This window comes from Rhynchophorus ferrugineus, unplaced genomic scaffold (genome assembly GCF_030347505.1).
Source record: "Rhynchophorus ferrugineus isolate W39M unplaced genomic scaffold, kcgeb_rfMv2 rfM1, whole genome shotgun sequence".
Lineage (NCBI taxonomy): Eukaryota > Metazoa > Arthropoda > Insecta > Coleoptera > Curculionidae > Rhynchophorus > Rhynchophorus ferrugineus.
Window position 1 is genome coordinate 56,057,452 of NW_027472580.1, and position 18,114 is coordinate 56,075,565.

Below are 18,114 nucleotides of genomic sequence, written 5' to 3' on the forward strand. Positions count from 1 at the left end.
ATTCTATTTCTTTCTACAGGTTATAACAGTGAATAGCGTTTTATATTTTATGATTGTCTAGTTTTTCTAAAATCTCCAAATATACTACTGTTATACCCTGTTTTTAATCTGTCTCTTTTAGTTCCGTTACTTTCTAACCTGTGCCTTCTGTCTGTACATTAAATCTTGTACATCTTCGTTACTATTTGTAATTAGGATCTAGTATTTAAAAATGTCGTTAGTTACTGTAAAACATCTATAATAAAGTATTAAAAAGGGAATATCACTTATTTACCCATTAATTAAGGACAATTTTGTGTGTTATTAAAAATACACAAAACTGTCTGACGTATCGTAGATTTAAATACACATTTAAAAACAAACGAGTAAAAATAGTAATAGAATAAAAATTCCACATTTAAATCATTTGTCGGATGTTATTTGATTTTTAATCCAGTTGAATTCCGTTTAAATTAACCTTCAAATACTTTCATTCATTTAAAATATTCATTCATTGGTTTACAATTTGAGGACATTTTGCAGGTAATGTTTAAAATAAAACAAAATACTATAAAACACCATTTATTTAATGATAACCGTATACAAACTACGTCCAATAACAACAATCTATTTAGAATACGTGAGACAAAGTGTGGATTGAAATTTTGATAATGTTAAATATTTAAACATAAAATAAAGTATGACATTAAATCACCTGGAATAAGAGCTGAGGGGCCCGATCTTTGGAAGGCTTCTGACACAAGTATAACTAAGCTGAGTTGACCATCCATATTATTTTTACAATAGCATCTTCATAAGACCTCACCTGTTGTTAACTGCAAAGATCCAGACGAGAGCATGAGACAAAAGTTCTGCATCGGCTGGTATAAGACTTATATTGGATGTCATAGAAGTACTTTAAGTGTAAAATTAATACAATGAATCTTCATATATTTAATAAAATTCAAAGCCCGCAATTTTTTATTATCACGTCAGTAGATGAAAAGCAAAATTATACAGGATGTCCACTGGAATAGTTCATATTTTAAATTTGTATTACAGGGCAACCCTTAATATAGAATAGTAAGGGAAATATTAAATGATGCACCCAATGTACGGGTCTAGTGACCGAACTTTACCTATTACCCGTAAAAAGAGAATACAGAAGTTCAGTGAAATAATTTCTGCAGTCAATTGTGGAATGTAAGTATCTTGAGTACAAATGTGTTACAAATGTAACTCGATGCGTTTTACAATTTTACACTTTGACTAAAAGAACGTCTAAGAATATGTGGAAAACACTTGAATGGTATTTTGTTTAAAAAATGAAACCTGCTTATGCTGGCTTATGGTGCTGAACTTAAGCACATTTTGATAAAAAAACACATTTTTTTAACTACTATTAATTTATTTATAACTTTTGAAATTTGAACTCTCTCATTAGACATACTGTACTAAGCATAAAAGCATTAGAACAAGTGTAAAAAATATAACTTTCGAGTTAAATGTAAATAATGTTATAATTACCTAGAAAAAATTATCAGCATTACTCCAACAAAAAGAAATTCCTGATTGAACTTATATCGATTGATATATTTGTTTTGTTATAATACACATTTATAAGTATTTCTTAGACTTCCAATATAGAAAACAATAAATACCTCCTTAAAAATGATGAAACCGATATTGAATGTTTCGTGTGGTAGGTATGTCGATAGTGAGCAGTTGCCACAACATAAACTATTTTAAAATTGGCTTTTAAACTTAAACTATAAATACCTCATGGTACAAAAGTACAAAAAATCGCGGACAGTGTTGCCAACTGTTTGTAGCGTCTGGACGTTTCAGTGCTGAAAACTTATAAGACACATTGGCACTCATATACCAAGTCCTATCACATTTCATTAAAAACAGATTGTATCTATATAGAAACTAGAATTATCCACACCCAAAATATAAAACTTGGGTTAATTTGTAGGTAACTAGTAGGTTTATGAAGTAGTTAAAGTCTTTCAGTAAAATAAATGTAATGGCTATCTAAAATGAGATATAAGATATAAAACATAAATGTTTACTGAAAAACTCGTTTTAAAATCTGCCTTAGTTTTAAAATAAATTTAAAATCACCTATTGATAATAGCAAAATTTGAAACAAATTGTTTTGTTTAGGTGAATCAATTTAACTTTCACTAACCTGCACTGAGCCTGAAAGAAATGTTTAATTATTGCCCCATTTAAAATAGTACCTACCTGTGGTATGCAATCTTACTGGTCTACTACGTGTTGTTTTTAACGACGATGTCTGTGGGAACTGTGGTGGTGATGATGATGTCGATGACGATCTAAAGGTAGTTTTGAATAGAATATGTTTCCAGAAAATAGGTACAATTATAAAACTCAATATATTACCTTCACGTTCGGACCGGTGTCTCCTTTCCTTATCCCTATCCCTGTCACGTTCACGATCCCTATCTCTATCCCTGCGGTCCCTTTCTTCCATTCTTCTCTTATCATAATCCTTATCACGTTTTTCCCGTTCCCTTTCTTTATCCTTTTCTCTAGCTTTTTCCCTGAGAAAAAAGAAAAAAAGATTAAAAATATATTAGAAGAAAACATATTTCTTGACATTGTAAATACACAAACAACTAAAAATTAACTAACCTTTGCCCTGAACGACTTCTTTCTCTTTCTTTTTCTCTTCTTCTTTCTCGTTCTCCTCTATCTTTATTTCTTCTAGGACCTTCTTTAATTTCTTTAACTAGAGCACTAATTTCATCAACAGCATTTTTTAATCTCATATATCCCATATGCTGCTTTCCCATTAAATGGTCATCAATTCTTTGTTGGGCATCACCCACAATTAAAAATGCCCCACACACTTCACAAACCTCCATTTGCTTCTCCTGTTCAACAGCTAGTTGTGCTGTCATATTCAATTGCCCACCTTCAGACTGCTTTTTTAAAACATCTCTTTCTTCTTTCAATTTATCACAAAGTTTCATTAACCCTTGAGCCTGTTCTACATTACCATCAGTTCCCGCCTCCTCCGCTTCTTTTTCTAACTCATTTATTCGTTCATTCAAAATGTCTATTTTTTCTTGATTCTTCTCAGCTTGGGCAGGATTAGCATTGTTTACAACATTTTTTCCACTCAAAGCTAACCTTTGCTTTCCTTTGACAATTTTTCTACCAACTTCATTAATCATGGAGGAACAAAACCTAACAAAATCATCATAATATTGAAGTTTTTTATAATGATTCTTTTTAGCTTCTTGGAACAGCTTTCTAGCTTCTTCATCATGAGTTTTGCTACATGGTCCTAAATCAGCACGAGTATTAACAAACAATTCATGAGGACAGAACTTCACCATATAATAACTGCAATACTATAAAAAAAATAAAATAGAAAAACAATTTAAGAATTGTCAAGAAAATTACTTCAGCATCTTCCCAATTAGTTTCCTTTATTTCTTCATTAGGAGCAACATTTCGGTGTCGCCCCATAAGCTCATCTAAAAGTTGAGCTGCTGCTAAAACAGCCATTTTAAGAGAATAAAAGACGCCTACAATTCCTAGAAAAAAAATTAGTACACATATGTGATTTAATCTTGATGCCATTTAAATTTATATAAAAATTAATAAAATAACTTACCTTAAATTACAAAATCTATAGCTACCTCATCGGCAACTATAAACTTTGTGTCTTGCACGAATAACAAAATGTCAGTTAGAACAAATAGGGGAATTTTCATTTTTCACCCTAGGTGTCTAATTAGCCATGCAGGTTAGGAATATTGAAAAGATATCGACGGGGATTTATATCGATATATTTTCAAAAAAATAATCCATAATGTTCGCCGATATTTAAAAAAAAAGTATGGAGAGGTTTGGATCGATCATATTTGATGACACTTTTAGTTGTTTAAAACGTAAAATATCGATATTACAAACCTACAATTTTTATTTATATTTTCTTTCTTATTAAACTTTTAAAAAGAAGAAGATGTAACCTGCAAAATAAAAAGGAGATGATGGTTTTGACTACTCTTAAAGTTTTTAAATCGTATCATATATTTACCGTTTTAAGACACTATTCTTTGGAATCAGCTGCAAATAAAACAGTCATTCCGGTTAGCGATGAAAATCTTATGCAAAAGCTTCTAAGAGTAGGGATTATTGGCATGCCAAATGCCGGAAAAAGTACTTTTATTAATAACTTAATGGAGAGAATGGTAAATTTATTATTGCCCTTGGTAGTATAACTATATATTTGCTCTAAATTTGATGTAGGTATGTCCTGCATCTTCAAAAATTCATACTACTCGATCAAATTCAATGGCCATTTTCACAGAAGGTGATACACAAATTGTATTTGTTGACACACCTGGTGTAGTTAATGAAAAAGAATATGCTAAGTTGGTAATTAAAATAGGTTCTATAATGTTATTACAAAAATGAATATTTTAGATTTCATTTAAACCGTGCATTTAAAAGAGATGCAAAAAGAGCTTTAAAAAATGCAGATATCATTGGTGTAATACATGATGTTTCAAATATACATACTAAAGAAAAATTAGATATTAAAATATTAAACCTATTACAATATCATAAGGACAAACCTAGTTTTTTAATATTCAATAAGGTAACTAATAAAATATAATTTATATCAAAGTATACTTTACATGATCAATACTCATTATTACTTTTAGGTAGATTTACTGAGATCAAAAAGGAAATTATTAGATCTAACTAGAGTAATTACAGAAAATTCTATTGATGGTAAACCCATATCAGGATCACAACCTAGAACACATAAAGTAGAAAATGAATATAAGGGTTGGCCATATTTCCAAGAGGTTTTTATGGTTTCATCACTTATGGGTATGTACTTTACATGATAAATAGTTTGGTATTCCTATATAACATAGTAGTTTTAAAAATAAAAGTTTATTTTAACCCTTTCAAGGCCCAATGTATATTACAACTATGATGCAAAAATTATGAATTTTTTGCTGCAGCCTTCTAATTTACAACAGTCAGCTTCTTATATTATATCTTAGGAATATCTTCAGCAACTTTCTATCGCATTTCCAAAAAGATCCAACCTTTTTTTTTTAACTCCAACGAGTTTGGTTTGCTTTCCATCTCCATCCAAGAATTGACCAAAGCTAAATCAAGATTATTATCATGTGTAGTGTCCAGTTCCTCAGCCTTGGATGGGATCTTACACAAGGTCTGTAAAGAGTCTATCGGTCAGTTTTTCATAAGCATTTTTGGCGATCTGCCCATCATCATCATGGGATAATACTTCAAGTATTTGTAGCAATTGCTCGTCAGTCAAAACAGTTTTATTTTCATGTCATCTTGCGCTAAAAGCAAAATAAATGTCTAGATAAATAACACCTAAAAAACTTTGGTTTTTTCATCTCAATAGACATTAAATCGATTGTATCTTGGAGGTATGTCGCATTCTAGGTAATTTATATATATTGCAAACATTACATTTACTAACGTTTTGTCAATAATTCGATCAATATCTGCCAATATTTGTCACTCAAATTCAAGGGCATGTTCGGTTACAATCACATACTATGAACTATGTGTTTCTATAAGGTCGAGAGGAACTTAAATAAATTTACATCCATCTGTGTGAACTAGTTTTCACACCAAAAGTAAATTACAGTGAGGAATTAAGCAGTGTTAAAAATCGTGTCCACTGTACTGGACGCGGCACCCGGAAGGGTTAAGAAAAGATGTTTTGAATGCAATTCTAACTACTACAATCAATGAGAGTTGCTGAAGTTGTTATTCTTTATCAGAGCCGCATATTCTAGCAAAGTTTCGCTGGAAATCTAAATTATAAGAGATTAAATTAATTGAAACAGAATGTGTATGTGTATATATTATATAAATACTAGCGACCCGCCCCGGCTTCGCACGGGTGCAATGCTGATACTAAATTAAATACACTACAGAAAAAATATGAAAGTTGTATATAAAAACATAGCGGCCCGCTCCGACTTTGCACGGGCATAAAATATATATGCCTATGTCACTCAATGAAAACATGATTAAAATCGATCCAGTATTTTTGGTTCATTCATTACTGCCCTTGGCCTGCACGCATTAAATTTGGAGTAAAACAATTCCTCTTCCTCTATACTTACTATGAAGATTTCCTGCTATCTTTGGAATATCTAAATTCATACAATTTTTATTACATTATACATTTTTAAACGCAAATTTTAAATTTGTAATATCTCAATATTTGGAAAATATTTGTTTAATTTACATGCTGTAAGGAACCATATTGATCTATATTAATTGCACACTGTATTTAAGGTACTTAATTCGATAAGGATTAATGCCGTATTGCTTAAAATAGCTTCGTAAATAAGCCATTTTCTCACGTAAAAAATAAACAATAAAAATGGTTAATGTGGGTTATCTCTAAAAGATAAACATATACCATCGCGGACTTTTTTGTAGACCTTTTTATGGTGTACAATACTGTAGTACATTAATTTGATCTAACTCGTAGGGTTAGGCAGCGTTTTTGCTAATTGCTAAATAAGCCTAAAAAAATAGGTTAATTTACGACATCACGTTAGAAACCTCTAAAATTAGCAATGTTGCCTTAGTATATTATGCATGTATTATACATATAAACCTTCCTCTTGAATCACTCTATCTATTGAAAAAAACCGCATCAAAATCCGTTGCGTAGTTTTATAGATTTAAGCGCACATAGGGATATAGGGACAGAAAAGGCGACTTTGTTTTATACTATGTAGTGATGTTGGGAGTATAAAGATTATTAATTGGCAAAATTTCTGTGATCATGTCTTGGATGTCTACATTTCTTAATTTTTTCTGAAGTTCTGAGTTTATTTTCATATCGGCCACTTGCGAGTCGCGGATATGCGGTTAGGAAGTCACTGTTATATATCAGAAACAGAATTGATTTAAAGAGAACTTTAAATATCTATATTTTCCTACAGTTCAACTCTCACTAAAATAGCCTTATAAATCTGTTAAACACATATTATTAAGAAATATTAGTTCTGTTTTCAAAATTCCAGACCAGAATACCTTCATAAGAGTTGGAATTATATGTACTATAAAATGGTAATAACTAAAGCTCTATTTTTACTAATGTATTGATGTAAACAGGCTTATTAATAGTTTTGCATTTCTTCCAGGTGATGGACTAATTGATGTTAAGAAATATTTATTAAAACAAGCCAAATCTGAAAAGTGGATGTTTCCAGAAGAAATTTGGACTGATCAAAGTGCTGAAGACATGATTTTAAAAACTGTTCAAGCTAAATTACTAGATTTTTTACCACAAGAAATTCCATACAATTTAAAATCTGATATTGAATATTTTAATGTAAATAGTGAAGGTATGATTTAAAAATACTACATAAATAGGCATTTTACTTAATTTAATGCTTACTATGATCGTTTTAGGAATTCTTAGCACAGTAGTTATAGTAAATTGTCCTTCCATTAGAGTAGCTAGACTAATAGCTGGCGCATGTGATGGAAGATTAAGGCAAATCATTCAAAGTGTTCAACAAGATTTACAAAGTGCTTTTAACAATTTTGTTAGATTAAAAATTGTGTTATACCCACCTTATAAAGAATAAATATATTTTAAACTCCTTAAAACCATATAAAAAATGCAATACATAATATATAATTCCATTAATAAAATAAGATTTTTTTATTTTCTAGATTAGTATATTTACATACAGAATTATTGTATTTAATTATATTCACTGTACATCTTCACTCTTACTTATCTGTGCCTATCTCAAAAAATATACTACTTTTTTAAAGGTTTTATTAGTATTGGTTGGTTGAAAGGTGGCAGATAAGCACTTTTCAGCAGTAAATTCAGTTCCAAATACTTTTGATTCATTGCAATCCTGCAGTTCAGTAAACAATTTGTAAATAAGTTTTTGTATAAAATTATCTCTCTGGTAAAAATAATTATATTTAGGTATATATTATTTTTTCATTTGAGCCGAAATCATTGAGTAATATATACTCTATGGGTGAAATGTATTTGTACCTTAATGTGTTTGTTGTTATATATATGTGTCATATCATTGAGATCTTTCATTATGCCCTGACAGAAAATATGCCTAATATGAGAATAAGTATATTATTGCAATAGCACTAACTTCTTTGATTTGAAAGACTCTTAAGTCTGATTCCTCTCTGGTAGAAGTTGAAGGGATAGGCTGAATTGTCCTAATTCAGTCCTAAGTCATAACAAAATACTATTTAAATTTATATATATATATATATATATATATATATATATATATATATATATATATATATATATACTTATAAATAGGAATTACATCTTTTAAGCCGTGGTCTTCCACATTTCTCCGTGTTAATAGGACTATAAACTATAAACCTTCCTGGATCTGTGTAAGTGGTCATAATATATCCTGTTACGGTTATTGACTTACGTTAAAACTTTTATTGATTACAGCAGGATCTTTTGAAAAAGCATGAATTCTATTCGAACCTTTACATTTCAGATTACAACACTTGTTTGCTTTTCCAATTTAAAGAAATATTTCGCAGCGACATTGTAATAAAAATAACCCCTAATATAATTAACTTGAATAATAAGTTACAGCTAATATATTAATGAAACTGATATATTATTGAAATATGGATATATCCAAACCCAAAGTACGGAAATATATATATATATATATATTTGATATTGGTATATCCATATTTTTCTTCGTGGCCGACATCTCTGACATTAACCATAAAATACGAAATAAAAAGGTTTATTAAAAATATGGCTACTTTTTAAAATGTTAGAGCAATTTTTAAAAATATTTATATATGGAAATATCGATAGTAGTTGGCAGCTAAGATCCCTATTTTGAAAGTATTAGACTGATCCACAGAATAAGGTTTTTTGGATTTGGTGGCCAAATAAGGGATGTCGGCCAGCAAGAAAAGTATCGATATTTCGATATATCACAAGAAATTTTTTACAGTAGCTGTGATATTTAAACAAAAATTTTTAAAATAAAGTATTTGGAATACACTAAGCTTTTAAATCTAAGTATCAATTTTTTACTGTTTTTTTTATGGTGCTTAAGAAATGTCTTTAACTTTTTTAAAAAATATTGCCAAATATTGGTTGAAAAAAATATCGATAGATCGGCAAATTAACGATATATTTTCCATCCCTAGGACAAATCACTGTTTTCTGCAAGAGTTCGCATGCGTGAAGCCATCTTTAGATATTGTTTAACCGGCAAAAGTTGTTTTTGTCCCCGTTAATTTAAGAAAGTCGTTTATATTAACCGGTTGAAATTCAAATTTAAAAATGCCAAAGAAATCAAAGAAGGAAGATTCATCAGACTCTGATTCTGGACCTGATGATGTAAGTGTATTGTTTGCTATTGACGTTTTTAACTACTAATAAGTATATATTGATTTATATTTGTTTATGTGCATACCAGTACATAATTATATCAATACTAATTTTGGTATATAACTTGTTGATATATAGCTAGAAAATATATTCACATTTTCTATTCTTACAGAAAGAGCCAATTAAGAAGAAGTTTAAAGGTGATAGTAGCTCATATCGCACTGAAGATAAAGAACCTACATGGGATTTAGGCAAGAGTAGATTTGTCAAAGTTACCGATTTTAAGGGTAAAGTGTACATAAACATACGAGAATTTTACAATTCTGATGGGGACCTGAAGCCAGGCAAGAAAGGCATTATGTTAACTGGAGAGCAATGGCAAAGGTTTAAGGCATCGGTTGATGAAATTGATGAGGAATTTAAGAAAGCTTGTTAGTTTATTAATACAAATTATGTTAATCTTTAGTGTTATACTCGAATTTGTGCATAACTTGGATTTGTAAACATATATTTAACATTTTGACAGCTGGTAAAATTGTAATATTTTTGTTTTGATTTTTTTTTTCAAATACATGGTTATTTAATAGTTGATCTTTTATTTTCATCAACATTTTTTAAACAACTTGTTATATTGTAACATTGTTACTATGAAATACTGATGTACTGAAATGTTTTTGGTGACTAAATTTTTAATACAACAAATCATTTAAATTACACTTAATATTTTACAGTATATACATAAACATTTTTCTTATATTAGGTCATGTTAAAGCTTTATCCTATAGTATTAGATTTTATGGTAATTAACGATGTTCAGAATTAATATCTGTGATGGGATCTAAGGAATGGTTCTCTATAAGCTTACATTAAAAGTATTAGTAATAAAATTGATGTTTTGGTGCTGATATTTGTAATTTTATGTCTGCGAAGTGACTTAAGCATTAACGAGGGTCTCAATATATTGTATAAATATTCAGAGTAAATTAAACAATAGTAAATTAATCAAATTATGAATATATATGAACAGAGACTTATAGAGAATTATTATGCTAATGATACAATATTTTGTCAACAATCATGATTGACTTCTCGCTGGTCTTTTAGTAATGGTTTTGTTGGGGTGAAGAATATCTTTTATTTATTCAATGATATATGAAAATGATTGTGAAATTTTAATAATTAACATGATCTAGCCAATGTGATATAAGTAAACTTGTGTAAATAATCTTGAGTAAACTGTGTGTTTTAATGGAATTTTATTATGCCTTATTATAAAAGTCATATAGTGCATGTTGAGAGGAAAAATATTTTTTACCATGTGGTGACTTGATATATTTGTGAAAATGCTTCATACTTATAGCTGTAATAGTATAGTAATATTTAGATTATATCGTTTTTGTAGAAAGCAATAGACGAAACATCCATGTTCAATACATATCCATGTTAGCTAAAAATAATGCTAAATTTTCATTCGTTTTTTCATTTAAATATTGTAGCGAAAAAATATGCTCAGTTTCATTCTATCACACGCAGATAGGCCAGTTGGTATATGCATATATTAAAGAGATCTCTGTGTAAATAAGAACCACTGTAACATATTTGTTAATTTCCCAGTGCATATGTTGCTTTTCTGTATGAATATATAAATTCCCTGTAAAATTATTAATGTGCAAGAACGACATTTCGCTATAGAATAATTGCCAAGTCCGAAATCTAGTTAGCACGGCTGTACTTTATATTTTCCTGTAGGACGGTTAAAGTTATATTTATTTAGAAGTGACGTTGTATGACAAAACCCATTTATATTTATTAAAATGTAGACCAACGGTTTTCTGAAATTAAGTTTAGAACGGTCGGGATATGTTAATTAAAAACGGATGTTTATCTTTCATATTTGCAATTACTTTTAGATTTAATCCAAATCGAATTATATTACAAGGGGAATCATATAGTATTAGATGGTATAACATTAAAATTTCATCTATATTACTTTTATTAAACTGAAAATGTTTACGTTTATATGTGTCTAAACTTGTAATGTGACTTTATAAGCAGTTAAAGTTGGGTTTCTTAAGTAGTCATAGTTATGAATATTTTGTATACTTTCATAATATTGTTGTCATTACATCTCGGATCTAGTGAATTATGTTTACATATATTTGTAGTTTTAGAAATAACCCAGTAAATAAAAGCAGATTCATACGTATTCAAATAATCACCAGTTAAGTTTCTCGGCTAAAATTATATGGCAAAATACAAGATATTGGTACTGGTAGGTAACTTTAATTTAGGGTTGCCGTTCATTCATTTTTCTGTGTTATATTCTTAATATGTTTTTTTTTGGAATTTGCAAGCAAAATACTTTACATTGCTGGTAAAAATTAGTAGTTTATGTTAGAATTATTATTAAACTAGCTGACCCGACAGACTTCGTCCTGTCAAAAAGATTTGTAATGTGGCAGTTTTTGTGCCTACGTATTTTAAAAAATTCTCGTGAACAGAACCATCACCCTGGTGATAGGGCGTTGTGAATAAAAAATAATTAAATAAAACATATATAAGGATTGAAAAGTAAGTAATCGCTTTATTGTTAATCATGTGAATCATAATTATTATTATTATTATCATTGTAGTGCTTTGTGGTATACGATGTTTTTTGTTTGATTACCTGGCGCATAGATAAACAAATCTGATGGTTTTCCAACACGGGAACAGGCAACATACAATTGACCATGTGAGAAACATGGGTTTTCTAGATTAATACCACAAACACTTAATGATTGCCCCTGGGACTTGATTATAGCCATAGCAAAAGCAAGCCGCACTGGAAACTGTAGTCGTTTAAACTCAAATGGCACATCAGTCGGAATCATTGGGATGCGCGGTATGAGAACATCTTCTCCTTTATACTTTCCTTTGAGTATAGTTGCTTCTATCACATTGTTTAGTAATTTTTTTATCGCTAACCGTATACCGTTGCAAAGACGCGGTTGGTTGATATTTCGCAACATTATAACCACCGATCCAACCTTTAATTGAAGATTGTGAGGTGGCAATCCTGGCAAATCCAGCGAGTTTAAAAATTCCGGTGGATAGTTGACTACATCATCTTGATTAGTAGTATGATTAGTAATCAACTGATTTATATATCCTCAATTCGCCTGTAATTTGTTCTTGAATTTTGAAATTTAATTCATTTACATCTATGTTTTTTTGCAGCCAGTATAGCTCGTTCGCTCAACCAATCATGGTTTCTGTAATTTTGAGAAACATCTGGAAACACCTTCTGAATAAGTTCATCTTTTGATCGAGTTAACTGACAAAAACTTTGAGGAAAGTTAATGCAGCCAGTCAACATGTCTATAGGAAATTTGCCATTACCAATGTCAATGAGTTGTTTAGAGAATATGTTTCCAGATTGGTCATTTTGCAACTCGACACGCATATTCTTGTTTAAATGAAGTACTTTGACATATTTCCACAAATTGGAGGACTTTAGACATGCATTGAGTTCATCAGCTGGCGTTGATCGTGGAATCACTGGCAATGTTTGACGAAAATCTCCTGCTAATAAAATCATTGCACCACCAAATCGGTTATTATTGCTACGTATATCTTTTAAGGTTCTGTCTAAAGCCTCCAAAGATTTTTTATGTGCCATCGTGCATTCATCCCAAACAATCAATTTACATTGCTGCAAAACCTTTGCCATTGCAGAGTTCTTCGAAACGTTGCAGGTTGGAGTTTCATTGCTTTGCATATTTAATGGCAATTTTAGTGCTGAATGGGCTGTTCGACCACCTTCAAGCAAAGTTGCTGCGATTCCCGACGAAGCGGGTGCAAGTGCAATTTTATTTTGTGAGCGAATTGTTGCTAATATTAATGAAATCAAAGAAGTTTTTCCTGTACCAGCAGGTGCATTTAAGAAGTAAATCCCTCCAGTTTCATCATTTGTTACTTTCATAAGAGTTTCAAATACATACTTCTGTTGTTCATTTAACAGTGGAAGATTTGTTTGAATTAATTCTTTCAAAGCGTTGAGATCATACAGTCTTTCTCGATGCAACTCTTGGTTAAAAGCGTCATGCATTGGACGATTGGGCGCGGTCAGGCCTAATTGAATTAATAGTTTGTTTGACATTATCAAGCACATGTCCTCAATTGAAATCAATGCTTCATTGTAAATTTCTTCACTGATTTGTATATTTGGATTTCCCATTCTATTCCGTATTTGATACAAAATATCATCACACATATAATCTTTGTACTTAATCCACAAATCAATTGGGTTTGATGGGAAGCATGTAGATATGATTATAGAAAACAATGTTCGTATTTGATGAGCGTGTGATGATATTACAGCATCATTGAGAGTTTGATCCCAATGAGCGTCATTTTCAAGCAATTGCAAACGTTGACAGGCTTCTCTGTAGGATCCACACAATTCACCATCAACAGTTCGTAACTGTTGGAATGATGTTGGGCCACGTACATTGACTAATAGCAGTCGTAAATAAAAACATTCATCATTGCTTGGATGTACTGAATAAATCCGGCCAATCGCATCGGTGGAATATACATCTGTATATCCTGGAAGTGGTTTTCCTTGTTTCCGTCGTATAAATCTCCTTGAGGATTGATTCCAGGTATAATATTTTGGCATTTCATAATATAGCAATGTTTGTGCGAAATCATCGTTTTGGCATGTCTCAAAAAAACTGGTTAATGTAGTAGATGGTGGCTGAGCAGCTCTTTGTACTGCGTTCTGTGCTGTAAAATACACTCTTTGTCCATTTTCTAAATGCACAGCTAAGTGAACAACAGAAGGGTGTCTCTCATGAATAGGAAAAGAAAATATTCGCCAAAATGCTTCATTACTACTGACATAGCGGCCCATTTGGCATTGGGTAACTTCATCATTAGAATTCTCTGCACCAATTCCAATCGCAGCCATATCACTCCCTTTGGTTACATATTTGCAAATGTATTTAATCGATTTCACTGAATGGCAAGATTCAACGTTGATGTGTGCTTTGAATGTCTTTGATAAAATGGGTGAATATGGAACAATCCAACGATTATCTATTTCAATATCTTGTTGATTTAATTTGACAATTGTTGATTTTCCATTGTCTGTTGTCGATCTGCGACGATACAATGGATAACCGTCATTACCAGTAATTGTTTCCGATATTAATGTCCGTGGATATCGTTTTGAACATTTACCATCCATCATACACGGTGAATTTTGATTAAGAGTTCCACAGGGACCATGTATCATGTTTTTGATAACTACCTCATGCAATCCAGGATCTACTTGTACATTAGGGATTTCAGCTGATATCACTTCATTTGGCCTTATCTTTTCAACCAACCAAATCAAAATGTGTGCATGTGGCAATCCTCGTTTCTGCCACTCCACAGAATACATCCAGCAACGTGTCTCACCAAACACATTATGTTTTACGATGTAATTCATTAAAGATTTCAACTTTTGTCTAAAGACTCTGGCTGTAATATCATGACGATCAATGGGTGATTGCCCAGGGAATAACTCCTGCTTAATTTCTATCCATTGCGGATTGCATGTAAATGTGATGAACAAATCTGCTGTACCATAATGACGAACATACGACATGGCATCTTGAGCATATTCGTGCATATGCCGAGGGCTTCCGATGTATGTTGCTGGAAGAATAGTCATCCGACCGACATTCTGTGCATTTCCATCAGTATTAATCGCATCTCGAAGGTGAATATACTCTTCAGATCGGAGTTTGGTTTGATTCAACCTGATGAATGTTAATCTCTCCGTTTCAATTTTAACATACATGTCAACAACATATTTGTGATATAATCGCCGACATTTCAATATGTGATTATCTTCATTTTCCCGAATCATTAGGCGGTATGAATAATAGTTCATTGAACTGACTTTTTTGTTGGTTTCAGAACCTGTAAACAGATTTTGTTTTAATAACATTCAAATACATAATATAGTGACTGAGATATTATCGCCATAGCTAAACTAATATTTTAGTTACCTGTAATGGGATTTATCATTTTTATTGATAAATCGTAGCCATCTTCACCTTGCCAAAATATAATGGGATATTGCAGTGCATCATATGAGCGGTGTGTTTCCTTTATACGTTGTAATTGATCATTCCGACGATGTAAAACAATATCACGGGATTCCAAATTTTCTCCAACTACAACGATAGCAACTTCATCAATAGTTGGTGCATTAAAACGTCTTGTATGTTGACCTGCAGGTGCTTTATCAGCTCTGATTACAATTTTGTGATTATCGGATGGCATCAGATCCAGGGCAGTTTTAAACAATATAATCAATTGATTGTGTTGATGAAATAAAGTTTGTAATTGTTCTACAATAGACCTCTTTACTAAATTGTTATGTGCACAACGCAGATCAATTTCTTGTGGTGAATTGCCCATAAAATAAATTTGCAGGAATTTGTTGTCGCTATCTGACACTGGTAACAGTGAACCTGCTCTGTGATATATTTGCCCTTGTATCTGTAAATAAAAAAGATATTATGGTGTGGTATAAATTAATGGATTGTCAGTGATCAAACTTAAATAATATTTGATCTTAAAAAGTATATATTTAGTTTTAACTAATATCTATCAAATATAAAATATAATAAAAGTGTCACTGAAACTGAATCACCATATAATATTATGACTAAGTGATATATTTCGTAATGATTAAGAAAATGAAGATTAGTAACACATCTTAACTTTGGTGACAGAAAATTTTGTTCGCTAAAATAATTATGAGTAACTGCTATAATACATACCTTGAAAGTTGGCATAAAATTTTCCCGAACTGCATTTGTTGCCCCAAATGAAGTCATTTGAAAGCAATTGTTATATTGTTGGATATGTGTCAAAAAGTGTATAGAATCTGTTCCTATTCCTGAAACCAATGAGTACAATGTTTCTGGTGGTGGATCCAATGGTATCAATTTCACTTTACCATTTGCGCAACACAATCCATTGGCTTCGTTTTTGTATTTTAATGCCTTACAGTGTGAGCAAACCAAGTTCATAGAACCAATAACAACACATTGGTAGTTACTGTAGTCAATTGACACATCGTAACTGAAAGCAGCTCGATTCAAACTTGCGCGATTATTAGTTGAACGTCGCGCTCGCGCTTCACGCATTTGTGATATCCGAATTCTTTCACGTTCATTTCCGTCGTCACGTTCTTGTGCAGTACGATTAGATCGGTAATTAGCTTGGTTTATAGCATTTCTGGTTCTTCTACCTAAATTGCTTCGTCTTATAGCAGGCATATCAAATATAAATTATTTTTTCACTAATCACGAACTAAACAAAAAAATTTTTTTTTAAATTTGATATGACTTGAACTCAAATCCTTTTAAGCCGTACGAATTGTTTTATTTATTTAAAATTTGGATATTAAAAATAATAAAACACTGTTGGTAACGCGATTTTTGTTTGACTGATGTAATGACGTGGAAACTGATGCATTTTATCTCGCGTGCCGAAACTAATACAAAAGAAACGCGAGTTTCGGAACGCGACATTAAACTCCTCCAACTATGTATTCTGTGCTCCAACGCACACACGCACATTGTTTTGATAGATATGATCTTTGACGTTAGGAACACACCTACATTGCTTAGACAACAGTGAGTGCTTGTAATTTAATATGAACTTTATACCATAGCAATAAAGCTCAAATTGACTACGTTTTAGTTACAAATCATTTGTATGGGAAAAAGAAAAGGGCTATTTTTAGGGTTTTTCCAGCAATAATTCTAATTTTTCTCGCCGTAAAAACCATCCTTGAACTTCAACGAACATTTAAAAAAAAGATTTGGCCAAATTGATCTCCGTAAAATCATCCAAATAAGAACATTTTCTGATAAAGAATCAATAATAAATAAACTAAAATTTCTGAACTAAGAGTGTAAATTATAACACTGAACCAAACAACTGACTTGTATTTCCATAGTAATTCAACAACCTAACCAGTATGCCTAAATATTTGACTACAATAGCTTCATACATTTCTTAGGAATATTTGGCAGTTGAGATGAAGGATATCAACAATAGTGAACATATATATGAAAGTATCCGTATATCTCAAATCATATCAAAGTTAATCGAACAAATGTTCCTCAAGAAGGTTCAAAAGGTAAAACCAATTTGATATTTGTTCACGCCCTGCTGGTAGAGATATTTAAGCTTCAAGTATTCATTATGATGTAGCTAATTAACAGTGATGTATTAATTATTAATTATTAATTAACGTGCATTTTTAATTAACATCAATTGAAGTAATTCTTCACTGATTTATTTTGTTCGATTTGGCATTTTTTGTCGTCCAAGAAGTTGTGCTCCCTTCACTTATGATGTGTTTCTTTATTTATCGTTCTTAAAAATTTCCTTTTCAACATATTAAGTATATCTAATTGCTTAACATCGTTGGTTTATTAAATGTTTTTTCAGTATTTTGTCGATATGTGATACCCAGTGTTTATTATTAAATTCTTCTATTCTATTAGGTGCTTACATGTGTCTTGTTCAACGATATTTATTAGTAAACAGGTATCAATGTAAACAACTACTAAACAATTAACTTAACTATTAAATTAGATGTTTTTTTTTTGTTTTTCTCTATATAAAATGGGAATTTTTCATTTAATATTATT

General features: G+C 31.0%; 4 protein-coding genes across 5 annotated transcripts; 2 read left to right on the plus strand and 2 right to left on the minus strand.

Annotated features, from left to right (window-relative positions):
* Positions 1-548: 548 nt before the first annotated feature.
* LOC143198401 (luc7-like protein 3) lies at positions 549-3,770 on the minus strand. Its single transcript, XM_076407584.1, has 6 exons — positions 3,632-3,770; positions 3,418-3,551; positions 2,641-3,365; positions 2,389-2,549; positions 2,230-2,321; positions 549-815 (listed from the first exon to the last, which is right to left on the minus strand). The coding sequence occupies exons 2-5, from the start codon at positions 3,520-3,522 to the stop codon at positions 2,269-2,271; spliced, it is 1,044 nt and encodes a 347-aa protein (XP_076263699.1). The 5' UTR covers positions 3,523-3,551; positions 3,632-3,770; the 3' UTR covers positions 549-815; positions 2,230-2,268.
* A 195-nt stretch (positions 3,771-3,965) lies between these two features.
* Positions 3,966-7,698, plus strand: LOC143198386 (GTPase Era, mitochondrial). 2 transcript variants are annotated; one of them, XM_076407573.1, is made up of 7 exons: positions 3,978-4,013; positions 4,067-4,211; positions 4,270-4,394; positions 4,447-4,621; positions 4,689-4,860; positions 7,182-7,385; positions 7,453-7,698. In XM_076407573.1, exons 2-7 carry the CDS (start codon positions 4,128-4,130, stop codon positions 7,629-7,631), a joined length of 939 nt encoding a protein of 312 aa, XP_076263688.1. In that variant the 5' UTR covers positions 3,978-4,013; positions 4,067-4,127; the 3' UTR covers positions 7,632-7,698. The 2 variants fall into 2 exon arrangements, with proteins under 2 accessions (XP_076263679.1, XP_076263688.1); XM_076407564.1 differs by having other exon boundaries at positions 3,966-4,211.
* Positions 7,699-9,227: 1,529 nt separating this feature from the next.
* Ssb-c31a (Single stranded-binding protein c31A) lies at positions 9,228-9,989 on the plus strand. Its single transcript, XM_076407979.1, has 2 exons — positions 9,228-9,412; positions 9,576-9,989. Exons 1-2 carry the CDS (start codon positions 9,356-9,358, stop codon positions 9,837-9,839), a joined length of 321 nt encoding a protein of 106 aa, XP_076264094.1. The 5' UTR covers positions 9,228-9,355; the 3' UTR covers positions 9,840-9,989.
* Positions 9,990-11,766: 1,777 nt separating this feature from the next.
* LOC143204223 (uncharacterized) lies at positions 11,767-15,930 on the minus strand. The gene is made up of 3 exons (XM_076416777.1): positions 15,448-15,930; positions 13,313-15,358; positions 11,767-11,774 (listed from the first exon to the last, which is right to left on the minus strand). Exons 1-3 carry the CDS (start codon positions 15,860-15,862, stop codon positions 11,767-11,769), a joined length of 2,469 nt encoding a protein of 822 aa, XP_076272892.1. The 5' UTR covers positions 15,863-15,930.
* Positions 15,931-18,114: the final 2,184 nt, after the last annotated feature.

Bases quoted from the DNA above. Each gene is read 5' to 3' on its own strand.
- LOC143198401 (XM_076407584.1), bottom strand. From the start codon at position 3,522: ATGGCTGTTTTAGCAGCAGCTCAACTTTTAGATGAGCTTATGGGGCGA. The intron at 3,366-3,417 runs GTAATTTTCTTG...TTTTTTTTATAG, and splicing joins CTAATTGGGAAGATGCTGAA to TATTGCAGTTATTATATGGT. The intron at 2,550-2,640 runs GTTAGTTAATTT...CTTTTTTCTCAG, and splicing joins AGAAGTCGTTCAGGGCAAAG to GGAAAAAGCTAGAGAAAAGG.
- LOC143204223 (XM_076416777.1), bottom strand. From the start codon at position 15,862: ATGGGCAATTCACCACAAGAAATTGATCTGCGTTGTGCACATAACAAT. The intron at 15,359-15,447 runs GTAACTAAAATA...ATCTGTTTACAG, and splicing joins AATGATAAATCCCATTACAG to GTTCTGAAACCAACAAAAAA.
- LOC143198386 (XM_076407564.1), top strand. From the start codon at position 4,008: ATGATGGTTTTGACTACTCTTAAAGTTTTTAAATCGTATCATATATTT. The intron at 4,395-4,446 runs GTTGGTAATTAA...TGAATATTTTAG, and splicing joins AATGAAAAAGAATATGCTAA to ATTTCATTTAAACCGTGCAT. The intron at 4,861-7,181 runs GTATGTACTTTA...CATTTCTTCCAG, and splicing joins TATGGTTTCATCACTTATGG to GTGATGGACTAATTGATGTT.
- Ssb-c31a (XM_076407979.1), top strand. From the start codon at position 9,356: ATGCCAAAGAAATCAAAGAAGGAAGATTCATCAGACTCTGATTCTGGA. The intron at 9,413-9,575 runs GTAAGTGTATTG...CTATTCTTACAG, and splicing joins CTGATTCTGGACCTGATGAT to AAAGAGCCAATTAAGAAGAA.